The sequence below is a fragment of the Ambystoma mexicanum genome, chromosome 1q, assembly GCF_040938575.1.
Source record: "Ambystoma mexicanum isolate Mex_15411 chromosome 1q, UKY_AmexF1_1, whole genome shotgun sequence".
Taxonomy (NCBI): Eukaryota; Metazoa; Chordata; class Amphibia; order Caudata; family Ambystomatidae; genus Ambystoma; species Ambystoma mexicanum.
The window spans coordinates 1,059,574,958-1,059,595,428 of record NC_090922.1 but is presented as its reverse complement, the minus strand read 5'-3'; the positions used below and the strand labels follow the sequence as shown (position 1 = coordinate 1,059,595,428).

The following is a 20,471-nucleotide window of genomic DNA, read 5'->3' as shown; positions in this document are numbered from 1 at the left end:
CTAATTCTTCCCAGAACTTACTGATTTCTGGGCATGCCCAGAACATGTGTTATCCCAGCATATTCTTCACCGCATTTGGGGCACATTTGTCGCCGTGTTTTTAAACTTGGCTATATTCTGGGGAGTCATGTATGCTCTATGGGTTATGTATAGCTGTATTTGAAGTCTTTCGTTTCTGGACACTTTCTTGTGATATCCATGGGCCCGCTCCCACATCCCGTCACCCATGGGTACCCCAACTTCTTCCTCCCAGTCATGTCTTAGTTGTGCTTCCTCCTGCCCCACTCTGGAAATCAATATCTCATATAGTCTGGAAATCTCATGCCCTCCCTCCGCTATATCGTATATAGTTTCTATGGCCTCATCAGCCTGCTCTTCTAGTGATATTTCTGACCAGGTCTCTCTGATCCGCCGTATCACTGTTATATGTGATATATTGCCCCATATGCAACCCTGTTTCCTCCACCAGCATCCCGAATTCCTTCATCTCCCCCTCTTGCCATATGTCACCCATTGTTACGATCCCAGTACTTCCAGATGGTTTTCATTAGTTGCTCATTACCCACAACCAATGTGACCAACGGCACCTGCAGGGAACACAGGATTGGGTTCCCCATGACCTGGCAAGCTTTACGCCATAACTTCCATCCCAGTATCATCATATTTGGGTGCTCTTTCAGCTCTAATTTGGGCAGCCATATCACCTCTTTCAAGAAATACGGGGCACACTCAAGTCTCAACAGTCTCGATTCAGTGGTCGAATCTTCGGGTAACCACTTCGCCACATACTGTAGTTGGCTAGCTGAATAATAAATCTCATAGTTTGGCAGCTTTATACCCCCTTTATCATATGTATTCTGCAGCTTCCAAAGGGCAAAGGGCAATTCTGTTCCTAGTCCCATGCCATAGAAATCCCCTACATATGCTCTGTAGCTTAGTGAAAAATCGCCTTGGTATTAGGTATGGTATAATCTCGGCAACACCACCATCTTCAATAGCGTCCCTCTTTCCATCATCGCCAGGGGGAGCTTGGTCCAGAACCTCATACTATTTTAAACCATTTTTACCGCCTTCTCAGCGTTGTGCTCGTGTTCTGCCTCCACCGTGTGATAAATGTCTATACCCAGGTATCTGAACGTATTAATTTCCCATGGTATTTGTAAGCTTGGTAATCGATCACGTGGGACCCCCACATACCTCCCCAAAGGAAATATGCATGATTTTTTGGGGTTCACTGCTATGCCAGATAGTGGCGCAAATCGCTCCATCACTTCCAGGCTGTATTGGAGGTTTTCTTTGGGATCTCTTAGGTACAGTAGCACATCATCTGCATATAGCGAAACTAGATGTGGTTCCCCTTTTATGCTAATGCCTATTACCTCGTACTGTTGCCTCAGGTATATCGCCAGCGGCTCCAGTGCTAAGATATACAACATCGGGGACCACGGGCATCCCTGTCTAGTACCCCTACTGAGTTGCCACCTTTCTGAAATGATCGCTCCTGTTTTTACCCTGGCTAGTGGTGCGCTATACAATAATTTAACCCATTTGATTCCCATAATTAGTCAGGGCTGCAATCAGCCAGGGCCATTTGACAGAGTCAAAAGCTTTTATTGCATCCAGTGACATAATTGCAATCTCATGTTAGAAAACCACAAATGAGAAGTAGCACACCCTTATTTGAATAAAATGTTTCACGTGAGTTTAAGTGATTTCGAGCTCCTATTGGCTCATATTTTATCAAGTCTTCTAGGGTGCTGGGGAGAAAGCAAGTGACCCTGGTATCAATAAGTCAATAATATAATGAACAAAGTAGAGTTCCTATTGATAATAGGAACTTGGGTCCCCTGCATACCATTAATTATTGGAATATATATCCAAACAATTTTTATATCAATTTAGTTAGCTTGTCACCATTGAGGTTTTAGGGGGTTAAGGTTTTCACCATAGTAATCGTACAAAAAGAAGTTCAATTTCCCAAATTCCTTCCAAGAGTACAGGAAATTTCAATTTCACTCAAGAAGTCAACAATTCTTTCAAAGATTGTTTACATATATGTATTTATATGTTTTCAAAATTAAATAGAAGTATTTTCACATATATGTACACACAAGTTCAATTCACTCCTTGTTCAAAATTAAATTAGAAGTTAGAAATGACACTTCTCAATGAATTTAACAAATGTTCAAGAGCTCAACGCGTTTCGAGAGTTTAACTCTTCAGGAGCAATAACTGATAAGTAAAGTATTATTAAACAATTTAAACAAAGTAATACTCTTTGTAAAAGCTTCGTTACACAAACATTATTTTACAAACGTCTTTCTTTGTGTCTTGAGGTAAAACATTCCGTTGTGGAATTATGGAAACATCATCTTACGGCGTGTTTGTTCATTCTTTGGTATTCTGTAAATAGTACTGATGTGTGTGTTAGTGATCTATTGAATCAGATAGTTTTGATAACCATTCTATCTAACGTGAATCAGGTTCCTACCTGTGCACTGTCTTATGGTATCATGTAGGATTCCAGGTGTATGGAGGCTTGGAGGTTCAAAAAGCGCTTTCCTAAAAAGGTGGGTATATATGGTATGGTTATTCCCATTTAGTACAGCTCAGTGGGCAGTGTACATTGTATTTACGTGCTTAAATATGGTGAGAAGAAATTCACCATTTAGTAGTGCACCACAAATCACGATCGAACTTCGTAGTTCTCCGTTTTCGTTTTGGAAATTCTGTCTAAGTTAGAAATAATATATCAGTGTGTAATCTATATATTATTGCTATACTGATTTCCAAGTTCTCAAATATTAGTGACTTGTACCTGTGAATGTAGAAGCAGTGACTGCAAATCTTTCTTTTCTTGCCTTGACGGTACACTGCGAGTCACGGTAAATCTGGATGTTTGTATTCGTTTAAGAGTTTCTGTCCAAATAAGTAATGATGTGTGTCAGTATTTAACTTCACCATTCTTAACCTCAGTACTGTTGTAAAGTCTGAAGAAGTGTGAAAGAATACTCACTTTTTCGTGTGCTCGGAGACGTGCTAATCGATGTCCTTTCTCTGCCTGCATTCACGGAGCGAAAGCGGTTGCTAAGCAACCCTTCCTTATGTTATCATGTGATGTTGTTCAATTGCAATCTCACCCGGGTCGTCTTTTGTGTGCTCTATAACCCGATGGAGTCGCCGAAGGTTATCGGATATGTTCCTACGTGGGACATATCCGGTCTGGTCAGGGTGTATTAGTTTGTTTATGACTCGTTTCATTCTATTTGCTAGCACTGCCATAAGCATTTTACTATCTTGATTCAGCATCAATAATGGTCTGAACGATCCGCAGTCTCTGGCTGTTTTATAGGGTTTGGGGAGTGGTATAATAATCGCTTCTCTTAGGGTTTCTGGTAGCCTCCCTGTTTCGAATGCCTCGTTTAACGTTGCTAGCAACGGGGCAAGCACTTCATTTTTATACATTTTGTAGAACTCACTAGGGAGTCTGTCAGCCCCTGGAGTCTTACTAGTGGGTAGTTGTACTACCACCTCCTCTAGCTCTTCTAGAGTAATTGGGGCATCTAGTCTTCTCGTTCCTCTGCACTTAATTGTGGCATGCCTATGTCCTTCAAGGTTTCCATTATTTCCTTGCCATCACTCCTTTCTTTGTCCTCATACAATTGTTTATAGTATTCAAGGAACTCCCAATTTACCCTTTCTAGGGTGTCCACCAATTGCCCATCCTCTCCTGTTATTGCTCTAATCGTGTTTCTGGGGGTCTCACATTTGTACAACCAAGCCAGCATCCTCCCTGGTTCGTCTCCTCCCGCATGTTGCCTCTTTACATACTTTTTATAGTTTAAATTGCACAATCTCTCCCAGTGTCCTGCACACTCCTGTTGCAGTTGGTTTATAGCTTTGGCATCCTCCCTGGTGTTACCTCCCCTGCCCAGCTCTGTCTCCAGCTTTGATTCTGCCTTCTGTAACTCCCTTAATATTCCTCCCTGCAGCCCTTTAGATTTGGCTATAGCTATCCCTCTCACCACCACTTTGAAAGCTTCCCAAAGCGTACCAGCTGATTCGACACTCCCAGTAATGGCCTCAAAGTAGCTTATTATCTCTTCTCTCAGGTCCTCCCTAAACATGGTCTTTTTCAGTGCTTCAGCTCTGAGTCGCCACGTTCGGATCCTGGCCCTTGGGGGTTGGTATTGCCATTTTAGAATCAGTGGCGAGTGGTCCGATAAGACCCTTGCTTCATACTCGGTCTGTGCTATTTCTGCCATCATCTCCTGTGTGGTAAACATAGTCTAATCTCGTGTACAAGTTATGTGGGGCAGAGTAATGCGAGTACTGTCTGTCTTGCGGGTGTTGTTCCCTCCATGCGTCCTCTAATCGAAAGTCTGTCAGCAGGGCCCTGGCGGCAGGGTCAGACCTGTCTAGTTTATTATCGACCTATCTACCTTCGGGTTTAATGCACAATTAAAATCACCCTCCCAGATCATCGCCCCTCCCAGGTATGAACTAATTTTATTGTACAGGGCATTGAAGTATGCAACTGTGTCCTGATTCAGGTCATATGTGCTTATAACGCATATTTCTTTATTTTCCACCAGCCCTCTTATTACCACCATCCTCCCGTCCGCTTCAACTGTGGACTGTAGTAATTGGAATGGGACGTGCAGTGCTACCCAAGTGATCACTCCTCTAGCATAAGCCGAATATGTTGTGCTGATAACGGTCCCCCTCCATTTCTTCCGGATCACCTCTAACTTTTCATTTGTGAGGTGTGTTTCCTGTAGTAGAGCGATGTCTATTTTTTGCCTTCTTAGGTACACCATGACTATTTCTTTTTAGGTAGCTGTTTAGCCCCCTGACATTCCAGGAAATTACCTTAGGGTCCCCCATATTCCAGCCTTGTCCCCCCCCCTTAGTATTTCCAAAACCTACACCTGGAGCATCCGCCCTCGTGTATGTAAGCTCATTCCCCATCTTAAACTACCCCTAACCAAACCCACTGCAACTCCCCAAACTCCCCTCCCACCCTGCTCCCTTCCCAGCCCCAACTTAACCCCCAACTCCCCATATTTCCACCCCATCCCAACCGATGCCCATCACTGGATCTCAGGCACCCCCGCATCTTGCCCTTTTCTTGGCTATTGCCAGTACTCGGGACCCAGCAGGGACATGTCGCCCTACCGGCGTTTCACTTACTCTCGTTATCGGGGATAGGTCACTTACATCCTGCGTCTCCCATGTTGGACTTTATTTCGCAGCACACTTGCAGCTCATATCATACTTGCACACTTCTTTATTCCAGTCCATCCAGTCCACCTTTTTCGTGTGCAATTTGATAATCGTTCGCACTTTTCTAACATGCCCATTGCATCCCCTACAGGCCCTAAAGCTGTAATATTACCCGCCCCCAGCAATAGTAGGCAAGGAGCCGGTTCACTTATCCTGTCTGTCTCGCTCTTGGCCGTCTCCTGACTCTGGGCAGCCTTGGGCATCCAGCCAGTGTGCCGCCTCCTCCGGGGCTTCAAAGAAATGCATTTTGCCTTTGTGTAGGACCTTGAGTTTCGCAGGGTATAGAAGCATGCATTTAAATCTGGCTGTTCGCAGTCTCCTTTTCACCGCCACATAGCTGTACCGCTGTCTTTGCACCAGCATTGTGTAATCCGGTATGCAGTGACTGTCGCAGACACTCGAGTTATTGTTCCTCCTTTCCAAAAAAAATTCCGGTATCTTTTCCCTGTCCTTGTAGTTCAATATCTTCGCTATGATCGCGCGGGGAGGAGCCCCAGGTTGACGCCTCCTTGTTAGGGCCCTGTGTGCTCGTTCAATAGGAAACCCCTGGGAGAGCTTGCTGGCCCCTATTTCCTTGATTAACATTCTCCACATAATCCGTGGGGTCTGAGCCTTCTTCTCCTTCCGGTAGGCCCACGACGCGTATGTTATTGCGTCTTGCTCGTCCTTCCGCCTCCTCTGCATGGTTTTCCAGGTTCAGATCTGCCATTGCAGTCCCTCACAAGGATTTGAGTTCCGTGATTGCAGTGAGGATGAAATTAGCATCCCTCGACGAGGTTGTCTCTCATTGTGTAGCGGACATAGCTTGTGCGGGCGTGATTGGGGACGGCTGCGATTTCGTGAAGATATCCATGGTCGGCTGTTTGCCTTTGGCTTTGCCCCCTCTAAGAGCCATTGCTTGAGCTTCCCTGGTCCAGCCCGTCTACTGGCCTGAGCTGCGTCTCATTTATGGTATGTGTTTCCAGGGTTGGTCCTCTGTCCTCCCTTCGCCAGTGCTGGGCTCCCAGTGGCGCTGCCTCCCGTGTGCTCCTGTCCTTTGGTGGGATCTTGTGACCTTATCCACTGGCTTTCCGGGCCTGCGTGATTGTGATTTTCCAGTGGAGGCCCCAGCACTTCATCAGACCCGTGACCGGACCCCAACTCAGTGCCCACAAGGTTTCACTCCCATGCATTCCATGTGTGCCACCGCTCCTCGGGTACTGATGTTTGCCAACAGTTGTACCTGTGCCCATTCACGCCTTCTGGATTAGGATGCAGGATTTTTCTCTCATCTGCCACAGTGGCATTCCATGGGACTCCCTACACCTCACAGTTATCTGGCGCCTATTCCGGGCTATGCAGTGTTCCTTCTGCACTTTGCAGGGGGCAGCTGGTTCGCATCTCTCCAGCCCTTCCTTCCGCCAGCTCTTTTTGGTTATGGAAGGTGTATCCTCTGGTAGCGCTATTCTGTTGTCTCCAGGCCTGCCTCCTAGCTCTGTTTCAATTTTCACTTCTTCTTTTTGATAGCACTCGCCAGGTGCACTGCACCATGGCACGGTTCTGGCTGGCAGGCGTTTTAGATGGCCCCTCAGGCTGTGGCTATTTCCTTCAGGGCGAACGTCTTAGGTATCCTTGGCATTGGGTCCACGCACCGTTTGTTTATTAATTATTTCTTCCCATATTTAATTTTACCTGCAAATATGCGAGCACGCTTCTCGCTCTGTTTATGGGGCCAACACACGTTGCAGGCACGTTGTGCCCGAGGTGTCTGACCTTGAGGCACGCGGACACCCGGTGCCTTCCGTCTGCAGGGATTCTCACCAGTTCTGCTCGCTGCCACGGGAGATGTCCCGGTTCGTGGTCGCTTGTCTTCCTCAGCTTCGAGGCTTCTAGCATCACCACCGCGCCGTCCAGGGGTCATCTGCTTCACCGGCGCGGACCCTCACAGGGTCACACTCCACAGCTGCGGTCCCTCCGGCACCCCAGCGTGAGTGTCTTCAACTCACCAAGTTGCTTCACCAGGTGCGTCCGGGCTGAGGCTGCAGTCAACGCACGCGAGGGATGCAGGCTCCTCCGTCTTTCTCCACCATGCATTCGATCGCGGCCTCACTTCAAGGAGTTCCTTTGTTCGGGAACCGCCGCCATTGTGCTGCTGCATTCACTGTGCCAACGCGATCTGCCAAGGTCTATATCTTCAGTTCTGCTAATAAAATTTGCCTGCAGTTGCATGCGCCGGGGTCCCCTCATGTTCTCGTTGCTATAATTGTATTTTATAGTTACATTCAGAGTCCACGCACGCTTTGTCGGATCACTTGTCAGATCTCCAGAGCTCACACGAAGAGCAGCCTAATCCATGGCTGCCAAGCCACACCCCTACTAAACACTTACACACCTAAAGTTATAATACATTCATTATGTATACACCAAGATATTTAAAGCGTTCTTTAAAAAGCAGTAATTAGCTGTAACATTAATCCCAAGGTAGGATCCAATTAAAAAAAGCAAACAAAGCAGGTGAGTAATTCATTCATGTGTTACATATGTTCCAGCACCCGGAGGTGACTTCATTTGAGGTCAGTATAGCATTTATATAGTTTCACCTTTGCAATATTGAGTTGTTTAAGGAAGGTAAAGTTTGGGTTAGATCAAAAAAGACTGATCGGTTAGAACAGTGAGATTCTCCCAAAGGGATGCAGGCAGTCAATTATCCCAGCATTAAAGTGTTCAACCTGTAAGGGAACAAACACTGCCAAAGCCAATATATTCAGTAGGAGGCATTTAGGGAGCCAGGACAGCCAAGGACAATGGCCTAGTTCAAGCTTCTGGTGCTCTTCTTCTTAGTCAATTGTTCTTAAATAGTCAGTGTTCAAAATAGAAATCACAGCAATTCAAGAGGAGTCACCTGTGGAAAGCACAGGCTTTAAGATCAGTGGAGGTCAACTTAGTGTAGGGTTAAATCGCACTCCCAAGATGCAAAGCACCCCAAACAGCAAAGCCCCACAGTACCTTGAAAATGAAGAAAGTGTTCCAGCTGGTTGCCTTCACGATGCAATGCAGTAGACCCTTGTTCCTGGTCCTTGGTCGTGGTGACGCAAGGGAGGATGATTGGTGGGCTCCTGCGGCAGCACTCGAGACAGTGGGACCCGACAGCAATGGATGTCCGTCGATTCAGCAGCTCTTTGTGGTGATTCAGCAGCTCTTTGTGGTTTTTGGTGCCTTTTCTTCAGCGCCAACCAAGAATGAAAAGCTCTGATAAGGATTTCCTTGATCGCTTGGTCCTGGACTCTGGTGAGGGGACTCTGGACGCAGCTTTCTTGCTTCTTTAGGGTCCCCCCGATTCCTACGAAGATCTGGCCAGATTGCAACAAAATGTTACATGAGGAATGGGTTAAAGGCATTACTAGGTAACTCCCCCAGCACTCCACATAGGCGGTGTGTGCTGGACCCATAAAGTAAAGGTAAGTAAGACAGGGGGGCATCTTACTATTCTTAGGAACAGTAGTTCACTTAAGAAAATGTAGTTAAACATTTAAGATGAGTGTAAGGGATTTCTCAGTGGCACTGCAGAAAAGGTGCTGTGTGTCAACGCAAAAGCAGATTCCTATGGTGTTTACCAGACGTCATCAAACAGTGAGTAACATAGAAAACCATAGGAAAACACATGAGTGAATGAGAAAAAGGTTCCACTCACTCAGGAGTAAGAATTAAAAAGCCCCGAGTCCAGCAAAAGAGCTGGCGGTCTCCAAGGTGAAAGGGAATTGGCACAGCAATGAATTGTCCCTAACGCTCACCTAGGGGCAAGGGAAAATCATCAAGTCCAAACAAGAAGTTCTCGGGTGGACACATGTCGGGAAGATGTATCACAAATCTGAAAGGCTTATCCAACAGTAACCACAAATATGTCTCCTCTGTGCCCACGTCTCTTTCCTGGTTCCTCACATACCTTGAATTGCATACTGCCATTCTACAAGTCTTTACACTGTGGTTTACTTCTTACCAGAAGCATTGCATTGGTTTTATATTGTGTGTTTGCTAATTGCGATAGTACTTATCTTTCTGAAGAATTCTCTTAGCCTGGGCATATATAAAATAACTTTTTGAGAGTGTATACGTGTTTCTTTGCACCATATCTATGCTACAAATTCTTTGTACCTTTCTACAGCCCTCTCTCCCTCCAAGATAAGCCTGACTGGTCTGCCATTGCTACCCTTACCTTGAGTTGTACATGCCTAAACTAGAAGTTGGGAGTTCTGTATTGCCAAGTAGAAAGTGTCTTATAAAGTCCTAAATAGATGGACTTTAGAAAAACTCCAACATGGTCCGGACCTGTACAGTTTTGTAACCTAATATTTCATATTTAGACATTATGCAGTCCTGTTAAACTACTTTCTTTGGTTAACTGCTTCACTAAACTGCAAACAGACATTGTAGGAGATATTTCTTAGGAGTAAAAGCACATCAGCATATCTAGCTAACTGCATCAGGCAAATGTTTGCTCCTCAAATGTTTTGAGCCTTACCTCACTGGATAAGATGGTTCAGAGTTGCGCCTATTCACTGCTGGCACAGTGGCAGACTCTGAAACCTCAGGGCTAAAGGTACCAGCATGATTTACTGTAGGGATTGCTCTTCTCACCAGTCTGCCCCAAGTGGCAATGTTGATATTCATTTGAGGTGCACGAAGAAATGTCTTGCCTATGGAGTTTGGGAACGAAAAAGAGGTATAAGTTTTCCTTGTGGTACTGCAAACTAATCAAAATCAATGTTTTCAAGAGTTAATTGTTAATCATCAAAATATGTCAGTTAAACAAAATAAAGAAATATAAAACAAATCATGTTCATTAGGATTTGCCAAAATAAAGAAAAAACTCCCAAACTGGATATACACAGTTATTATCTATTCCATAGTCATTACATTTAACATGGCCAACTCCTTTTGCCATTACCATGCCCTGTTCATTGAGACATGTACATGTTTGCAGTGTTTTAACACCTTGCAAGAGATTGTTCAGTTGTTGCAAAACTTTCTCCATTCATTACATTCAGGAAAAACTGAAAGTGCCATTGGGACTGAAAATCAATTCTCCAAACCACTGCTTTACTAGGCATCAACATTTTAACCAATTGCCTCTGTAGCCAACATTGAGATTGCCCGAATGTATATATTTAATTTACTAACCAACACTGAAGAATATGCAACATGAATGCGCAAAGCATTCGCAAACCCAGAACAATTGTGAAGCAAAACATGTTGCTGACCTACCTTAAGTGTAGCCAGGAAACAACACCATTTAGTAAAGTGTGTTTTTGTCCTTCATCAAGAGGTTATTTTAACAGATAGGCCTGTACACTTCCTTACGATTTGAGCTTCAGGATCCTCCGACACCCACACATTTGTTTTATTTCCATTAAAGACAAAGCTAGTTCCAGATAAAATATTACTTAAGCAATCATTCCCATTAGGAAGATGCATCATTGTTATGTTTCTTCCCCTCTCCTAGTGAGATCCTCTGCACTTTTTGCTTGACTTCTGGAACTTTTTTTCTATCCTGAATGAGGGGAGCTTTTTGTCCTCATTCATTCTTATTTGCTCTGACTTTTGGAACTCTGTTCTCTGTGTAATAACTTTTCTATGGAGTCTACTTTCCTCCATATTTTTTTAAAGGCATCTGTGTTTAACCTTGGCAGCACACAGAACCCTATGTGCAGGGTTGATGGGAACCGTTTGGGTTTTCCTTTTAGATTATTTCCTTAATAACTACAGTTCTTAAGGATAGAGGGATACTTTATATCCTTCCTAAAACGTTGAGCGATTAGCACACACCACCTTACGTGGCGTGCTAAGGGGATACTTGATATCCCCCTTGTCTCTGCTCCTGTGATCTTAGTCAAAGACAACCCAATAGTTATGGCTGGTGGCAGTGGACGTGTTGTAACAACTAGTGTGCTATTTTCTACCGCAGGCTGTATTCACAGTCTCTATTATGCACAATAGGGTCACCTATGTTCTAACATGGTGGCGCCTTTCTTTTTTCGCCACTTCTTTCATAGTAATTCTTTGTTAGCCCTTCTACCATTCTGGGAGGGGTGTGTGTAATATATATATATATATATAGCCTTTGGCGGGAACCCTTGGATGTCCCCGCCTAGGTTCCAGTGTGTCTGGGCGGGCAGGAAGTGGGGGAGGGGTAATTCACTGCACTGCCATTTGTCTGCCAGAGTGCCTGAATGTAACCAGTTCCCACTGGGGGATGCCTGTCCTGAATGGACAGGCACTCGCCCCTTTCTGTAAAATGCTGAGAGAGTTTGCAGAGGAGTGTGTGGGCAAACTGAAAAAAAAGTGAGGTTCCTGAAGTGAAAGGCAAGTCAAGCACTGGAACAGAAACACCAACATTGAAGACGACCAGAGACTCCTGCAGACCATTCCAATCACTGTGAAGCAAACACTGCTGTCCTGACCCCATTTTCTAATCGACAGAGGAGCTCCGAAGAGGACAACTCCTTCCCTTTGGTTGGCAGGACCAATCAGTCCTGTGACGAACTACAAATTGAGCCATCCCAGAGGTGCTGTGTGCCTTTCCCGAGATGCAGACTGTGACTACCAGGAGGTGTACAACCCGTTTGCAGTGAAACATCTTTGAGAGGCCAAATCGGTCTAGAACTCTGTCAAGCTCCAGTTGGACCTCCAGAGGCACAACCCCACTCATCTAAGTCCCCTCAACAGAGTGCAGGACTTTAGAAGAGAAGATAGCCTGGGCAAAATCGTCCTTTATTGGTGCTGAGAAAATGGTGCCAAAACCGCAGGCCAACCAAGGATAACAAAGAAAGCCGTGCCAAGAGCCCTCTCTATCGCTAGAATGCTGCTGAGACATTCCATTCGGAGTCCTTACTTTCATCACCAGACCGAGAAGTGAGGAGACCGGGTCCATCGCTGCCGCAGAGAGGAGAATCCAGCTACATTTACTTCTGTGTACTGTGGGGTGAAAGGTATAACTTACCTTAAGTCACTCCAGTGTGACTGGAGTGAGTAAAGAGGTGTCCAGGGTGTTCACCCTACCTCTGACCCAGGCTTGCCAGCTTGTGTCTCTTTAAGGAGCCCTTTTGCAAGGTCCTCCTATCTTGTGTTCTATTCTTCAAGTAACTTATTCTAGAGACAGAAAGTATCCTGTGGAACTTTTGTTATTCTGCTACTTTGTAAAACTTGGGCTCCACTCCTACACTGACTTTTTCGCGTGGTTAGTGATTGGACTTTGAAAGCGTTAGAAGCTGTCAAAAGTGGGTCTTTAAGCAGCAAGGTAGCTTAACGATCGAACCAACCTTTTTCCTTCCTAAAGACCATTTTGTTTTGCTGACTAAATACAATTACCGTATATCTGAAGTAACGCTAGTGCGTGGTAGTCCCGATAGAACGGTAGAACTGTCAGTGTCAAACTAACAATTGTACTGCGAGTAACTACTATTGAAGTAATGCTCTTTGAAAAGTATTAGGAATTCCTGTGTGTGTTGGTTAAGTGAAATAAGTATTTTATCTTCTACAGTCCTTGTGTAAATATAATAAGTTTATATTTTTAATATAAAATGTACTGTGTAAGAGTTTCTTTGGACTATTGTACTTACTGGGTTCAGTGTACTTATCTACAGCTCACAACTTCCTCCTCTGATCAGCCTGGCTGCTCTGCCATTGTTTCAAAATACTTTGGGTAGTACAGACTTTTACTAAGAGTTGGGGACCTGTATGCCAAGGGGTAGTTTTATGAGGTCTTACCTCAAGTGGACTTTAGGAAAGCTCCCTAACAATTAGGACTCACATTGTTCATTCATAGATTTTCCTTTTTTAATTACAGCTATAATGTTGAAAATACAAAATACTGTAGGATGCTTTAATCAGAGAGATCTAGTTTGGGGAATTTCCCACCACAAATCAGGCGCGCATAATTTATTTACCAAGGTTATTTTTATGAACCTGTGACAAGGCAGTTTAACAGTGCCAATTCCCTACAGCATCTCTCCTCTTTCGGGTCAAGAAACATGCAAGTCTGCACAGAAGTGATTTAAAATAAATGTAAAAGGGAGGTGTAAAGAGAGAAAAGGGGAGAGCAGTCTGCCGCAGTCTTTGCAGCCTCTCAATGTCCTTTTGCGGAAGCAGCCTTTATCTTCCCAAACTAACCGCGGAGCGGAGTCTGGGAGCCGAGTGTGCGAGCAGTCTGCCGCAGTCCGCTGCAGACGCGGAGCAGGACACTAATTGAGCCTGAAGTGCGTCCTAGAACGAAATCTGCTAGGACGCCAAGCACGGAGTCCACGAATCGAACACATCCTAGCAAACTATCTATTGTCTCTATGAAAAAGTGTGCAGAGCCTCCTAGCCTGCACAAACGGCCGATCGAGCAGCACGGGAAAAGTCCCACGACCTCAGAAAACAACCAACCTATACCAACTATAAGGGAGCACCAAGCCCTTAAATACGCAGAGACCTCCAAACGAGAAGCAAGACTCACCACAAGTAATCCCACTGCGTCCAGCGAGGGAGTTCCTGGGCCCGCCACAGCAGCTGAGGGAGCTGACGATCCTAGAGAGACGGACCCAGCGCTCGGACATCCGTGGGAACCCGCCACGGGTGGGCTGGACCGCGGACCAGGAACGGCAAGGACCGGTGACGCGATGGAAGAGTCGGCCCACTCACTCCCTGCTGCCGCAAGCTGTGTTCCTGCCGCCCCTCGGGCGAGTGACCCTGGCGCAGGAGCGGTCGGAGGACGGCCGCTGCCCGAGGCAAATCCGAAGACGGCGGGCGGAGCGGGAATATCAATCACACCGACGGAAGAAGTCAGACCAGCCATCGCAAAGAGCACCACAGAGGACACCTCCACACAAGGCACCTCAACTGAAGAAGACAGCGGGGCAACGGACCGCACCATCAAGCCCTCCCACCCGGAAAAATCTAAGGGAAAGAGCGGAGAGGAAACGAGCACAAGGCTAACACCATCGAGACCCAGGGAGGCCACTCCACCTGGCAAACCGACGGATCCCACAGCTAACCCAGTATTGAAACTGAACAGTATAGACTTGCCCCGAACGGGCCAAACCACAAAACCACAACTTCACCTTTACGAAATAGTTAAGGGAGACTTGGTGCCACTTCCAATGCATGAGAAGTCTCCATCCTCTGTGCAGACAAACGTAAAGGAGAAGCCGAAGGAGCCGACAGCTAGAATACCGATTAACTGAGATTTCAGATCTAGAGATTGAAGAAATTTCCGATTGGGATTCTGTAAACAAATCAGGAAATCAAAAAAACAATCTCGAGGAAGATCAGAACCTATCGCCCCAAAAAGTTGGGAAAAAGAAAAGCAAGCCCATAAAAATAAAAAAAAATAAACCGAAAATTCAAAAAAAACAACAAGGAGTCAAAAAAGGGTTAGAAAACAGGGAACAAAAAGGAAACTACCAAATCCCTCACTCTCATGCCCCCTAAAGGCCTTCTTTACCAAACAATTCAAAAGAAAGTTAACCTCAGAACTAGAAGTCTCTGACGCGGAAATGCTTGAAATAGTGCACGAGCAATCGACGGGCAGCACGCAGAAAATCACGGACTCCATTTGGACGCAAAAAAGTGACCTACCTAAAAACAGTGAGATCTTAAAGAAAACGCTGGAAGAAGATAAGGACAGTACAGAACCAGCAAGGCCACTAACGATAGACCAGTCACCGCACGAAAAGTCACCTCCAAAAACCCAAGCAACGACGAGCAGCACGCCCAACGCAAGCCCAAAAAATGACCAAACCCTTAAAGGTTCAATTGGAACAAACTAGCAGAGATACGCATGGACAAAACCACACTTGGCTACAGGCTCATTAAAAACCCCGTCTGAAACGTCAAGGGAAGGGGAAGGTATCCATCGGAGCCCAGAATCAACTAAACAAGGAAGATCCGAAAGCAAAACTTTAGACAAGCTCGACCAGAACTCCTTACCGGAAATATTAAATGAAGACCCCTGCTTCCTCAAAAAAGGTCTGATAACACTTTTCACCCCTAAGAACCGCCGTCTGAGTGACATAGCAGTAGGACTACAGAAAGCCTCAAATAACGAAAAACCGGACATTATTACAATCAAGTCAGCTATGTCAGTCGTATTAGCACCTTTCTGCAAACTCTACAAGGCAATAAAAGAAGACCTACGAGACAATACGGCAATACTTTCCAACATGATTACAAACATTTCACATGTAGAGAGCTACCTCAACGGGATGGAAGCGCAGAAAACTGGACAAAACCAACTAAGGAACGCAAGAATAGAAGAACTGGAAATAAAGATCGCCACAATGGAAGGGCTCTCAGTAACCCTACAGAGGTTCCGGGATGGGCCAACAAGGCCGCAGCCGGCCCAGGAACAGCCGGCAAATAGAATTTCAAACCATCGCGCAAACCCGAAGGTGGATCAAACTCAAACCAAAGCGCCACAAAGCGGAAGGTTGGCTCCAGACAAAGTAAGGAACGAATCGGCACACTTCGTTCCTACAAACAAATCGCCGACCACGCAGAAGATGGATACAAAAACAGAAGAAATAATCATCATCAATTCACCTTGAACCACAGAAGATTTCTTGCTCGACAATGTCCTAATGGACATATCCCAACATATAAACGCCTCAACATGCACAGACGAGGATAGCACCTCTACGACCCCAAGCAAAACAAGCCCAAGAGAGGGGACCCTATAACAAAAACACCAGAGCCTCATCGCTTGGAAACAAACAGCTCACTATCACGACTCCGAAGGAACGAAGGCACATCCCGCAAAAGGACCACGAAAAATCAAAGAGGAAATGGAGAAGCAGGACCGACTTCCAGCACTCAAACAAAAAGAGAGCGACACAGACTTTCAAATTGGAGCAACAAGAAGAAGGAAAAAACCACCTCACTCTTAACCGCTCAACAGTAATTCATCTCATGGAAAAAACAAGAGCCTTAAGGAACATCAGATCTGACGATCTTGAGAGAGTTGAACCCTACCACTCCAGAAACCTAGCCAAAGCACATTTACACGTGAAAGAGGAAGCACTTAGCAACATCGACAGCCAAGCCTTCAAGGAAATTAAACAGTTGGGGTTTGTATTAACGGAACTAATAGCCCGAGGAAATAAAGAGGAGAAAGCATCACCCGATTTAAGATCAAAGGAAAAAACAAGACCCAAAACCGCACCAATAGAAAGGCAAAATTCTACTGTTGCGAGTGATCATAACAAACACACAAGTCTCTCTAACAAAACAAGAAGACACGAGAGGCAGGAGAGCAACAAAAGAGAATTGGGGGGGGTCAAGGGCCAAGACATAGTCGGTCAGAGATTTTCAAAATAGAACAGCTAGAGCCCATGAAGGACCAAGACCCTCTCAATAGGCCAAAGATTCTGCAGATTAGGAAAAGATCCAAAATGCTAAACCACTTAAAAACTGAAATCATCAAATTAGTAGAGCCCTACCAAAGTAATGGAAGACCCAAAGCCTACATCCATATTGAATCAGAGAGCAGGAAAAAAATAATCAAAATGCTTGTCAAGAACTGAGGGAAATGGGTTTCAAAATAACAGAAATAAAGAAACAGGACAGAAACAAGAACGTAAACCAACAGATACCTGCAAAAACGGAGGAAACGAACTCTAGTCGTTCGGGAGAAACACGCAACCTAAGCCTGAGAAAGGATGAATTCCACCCTTACAGACGAGAGGACTCTTTTAGAAACCTCAACGGGATAAAACGCACGGAATCACATCCTGTAGTGCGCAAGCCACAAGGTCCCTGGAATTGGCTCCGTTCAACGTGGTCTACAAACAGTAATAAATAGCAACGACCAGGGCCAACCCTCCCGAACAGCACCATTCCTAAGAGTAAAGAGGAGCGGCCCAACAAAGAGAACTTCTGCCTGGGATCATGTAACACCCGAGGACACGCTCATCTAACCCAGCTGAGTGACGTGAACCTGGGCAGCTTTGATATACTGTGTCTGCAAGAGACATGGTTAACGGCCAAACCTACGCTTGACGGCTTCACTGTCCAAGTCTCCCCACCGATAAAAGGTGTGCTGGGAAGACAGTCAGCGGGCCTTTTGACTGCCTTTAAAATAGGCGTGGGTTTGGACGAACCAAAGAAATGGAAGGAAGCATACGAAATGCTGGTGTGCGTTACATCGTGGCACAGTCAGGACGGTAATCTCGACGGAGGTCACCATAAAAAACTGGCTATTATCAACTGCTACTGGAACCCACAGAGAATGTCAACGGGATCGTTTTGTGCGAACATGGGCTCCACGATTGATCACCTATATGAGACCTTTAAAGACATCGGAATAATCATTTGTGGTGACCTCAACGCCTGCTGCACCGACTCCCACTTGGCCAAATCCACCACATTAGATCCTACGAGGAAACGAGGGAAAGCATGGCAAGAACTAATCGCTGAAAGGAACATTCAAATCATCGATACCCTCTTCCCGAACCAAAGTAATATCCCAACCTGGGAGAGGGGAGAGTCGAGTGCCACAATTGACCATATTTGCATCTCGTCGGGCCTGATAGATCACGTTACGAGTTTCGGAGTCGAAAGAACAACCAACAGCGACCATAATCTCGTTTCGTGCTCGTGGAAGGGACAGAGAAAAGCAAAGCCTATGTATCCTCTAGAAACCAAACTCAGCAGTCAGTGCTTGCGACTAAGATTAACGGAAAATGATATTCTAAAACTGAGTCGCGCATGGGACAAGAATGTCGGATCCAACAACTCTGAGAACATAAAAAAAAGACCGGATTACACACCACTCCTATTGCTCTACAAAAAACCGTGGAGGAAATCACACACATCAGCTCAGCCTCCACATGCTTTCAACAAAGAAGTGGTCAATCAAAGAAAATTGAGCCGCTGTCTGAAAAGAAGAGCAAAAAAATCCAATGACCCATCTGATTGGGAGCTCTGGCGTAAGGAGAACAAACGATATCTCATTTGGCAAAAACACCACAAGGCTCTACAATACCAACTTGACGCAGAGTCTATATTGAAAAGCCTGACGTCCAAAAAATCTAACGAATTCTGGTCGCTTCTTAACAAGTCAACCAAGACCCAGCATAAGTCTCTGTGCAACGCGGTAGAAGAAAACAAATGGATATCCTACATAACATCGGAATTTGAGGAGGTTAAGGATTGATTCACCTACCCTCGAAACAACTAATAAGAATCTCAGATGGGTTAACCTCACAAACAGAGAGGACATAGAAGCTAAAATCATGAAGATCAAATCTTCCAGAGCTCCTGGTCCCGACGGACTAACCAACGCGATGCTAAAGCAATTTCCTAATCAATGGTCGGAGGTGATAAGCAAAATCTTTGAAGAGTGAAAAAAAAAAAGAAATCCCGGTATCATGGCTGAAAGCTTTAATTGTCCCCATCTATAAAAAGGGAACCTGCGAAGACCTGGCCAACTATAGGCCCATCGCCCTTTTAGACGTCATTGACAAAATCTACGCTTCCCTTCTACTGGATCATTTTCGACTGTGGGAAAAGAGCAGCCAACACCAGGACAATCTCCAAACGGGATTTCAAAAGAAAGGATCGACCTCGGTAAACATCATGATTATAAACATCTTATCGGCGAAGGTAAAGGAAGGCGCTCCAAAGATCCACCTAGCCTTCATCGATTTATCAAAGGCTTTTGATAAAATTGACCGCAACTCTCTCTGGACAAAACTTGAGACTTGGAACTGTCCCCTTTCTAGACCCAATTAAAGCCCTGCACTCAGATAATTTTGTAAGAGTGAAACTCAGCCAAGAAGGAACACTATCAGAAGAGATCGGGATCACAAGAAGAGTCAAGCAAGGCTGCCCCCTAGCACCATCTCTCTTCATCTCGTTCCTAAGTGATTTCCAACATGTTGAAAACGAAACAAGATGCTTTCCTCCAAAATTAGGCAAAACTGCGATACCAAGGCTCCTTTACAACGACGATATCTTAATCGACCAGACAATAATCGGTCTTCAGCGGAAACTAAATAACTTGGCCAAATACATCGCCCAAAATCACCCGATTATCAATAAAAACAAAACTAAAATTCTGACAATTGAAAAAGCGGCAAACAAAAGATCGAAACAACCAGTCTGGTTCTTGGAAAAAGAAAAAAATTGAGACAGTTAAATCGATAAGATACTTGGGAGTCGACCTAGACAGCTCAAAGACATCATTGGCGATGCAAAGGACATTATGGGACAAAGCTAAACTACTAACAGTGCAATTACGATCGGTTGACAAAAAATGTGGCTAATTTTCCCTAACACCTGCCTTAAACTTTTACAAGGGAAAAATCATCCCTGCGCTGATCTACGGGATGGAAGTCTCGCTCGTAATTCCCCCTAACATTTGGACCAAACTTGAAGGCTTAATTTGGAAAGCAGTCTTGGGACTTCCCAAATCGACTTCGATGGCAGCAATCCGAAGGGAGCTGGGCCTAATATCTTTAGAATCCATGGTGGAACAAGCAGCCATGAACTTCTTCAGAAAAACCATCCTGCACAATCCCTTGCCGGCCTTTTCCATTATCAATGACGAAATGAGCAACACTAAGTGTTGCAGCGCTGGGAAAATGGAAAGAAAAAGGAGAGTGAAGTTGCAGGAAATTGCATGCTCTGTCAAAGAGCTCAAAGAAAGTCCCGACAGAATCAAGGAAAATATAATAAGGACTGACTGGATACGAACCCTCGATCTGGCAGCTAATAACAAACTCCTTACCCATCTGCCTCCAACCTTTAACAAAGTTAAAGCACCAATCAAGTACTGCACCAAATTCCCAGATAAAAGAAAAAGAAACTTGCTGATGAAAGCCAGACTCAACTTATTACCAAAGCAGGAAATACTATCAGATCCCCCTTCAACGTGACGGACTGTCGACTATGCAAAAAGCCGGCAACGAAAGAAACTTTAAGGCACTTAATCTTAGACTGCGAAAAGAACAAGCACAACAGAACAATCTACCTACTACCATTGACGGAGAACCCATGGATGTTCCAAGAAAACGATCTATGGAACAGACTAATATCAAGTGAATCCACCAGATGGTCAATGGCTACAGTAAACCTGATCGAGGCAACTTTCAAAGAATTAAACAACGTCAAGCCGTCCAACATAAGGGATTGCAACTGAGGTTCAACCGACGGAGTCTTTGTTTGAGCCC

The 20,471-nt window shown here is 45.0% G+C and overlaps 1 protein-coding gene across 1 annotated transcript in view; it reads right to left on the bottom strand.

Annotated features, from left to right (window-relative positions):
• The window catches only part of PKN2 (protein kinase N2), a 1,791,501-nt gene that overhangs the window by 772,826 nt on the left and 998,204 nt on the right, over positions 1-20,471 (bottom strand). Inside the window, exon 11 of the mRNA XM_069641740.1 lies at positions 9,785-9,959. Within this exon, the coding sequence (XP_069497841.1) occupies positions 9,785-9,959 (175 nt within the window). The remainder of the gene's footprint in view (positions 1-9,784; positions 9,960-20,471) is intronic.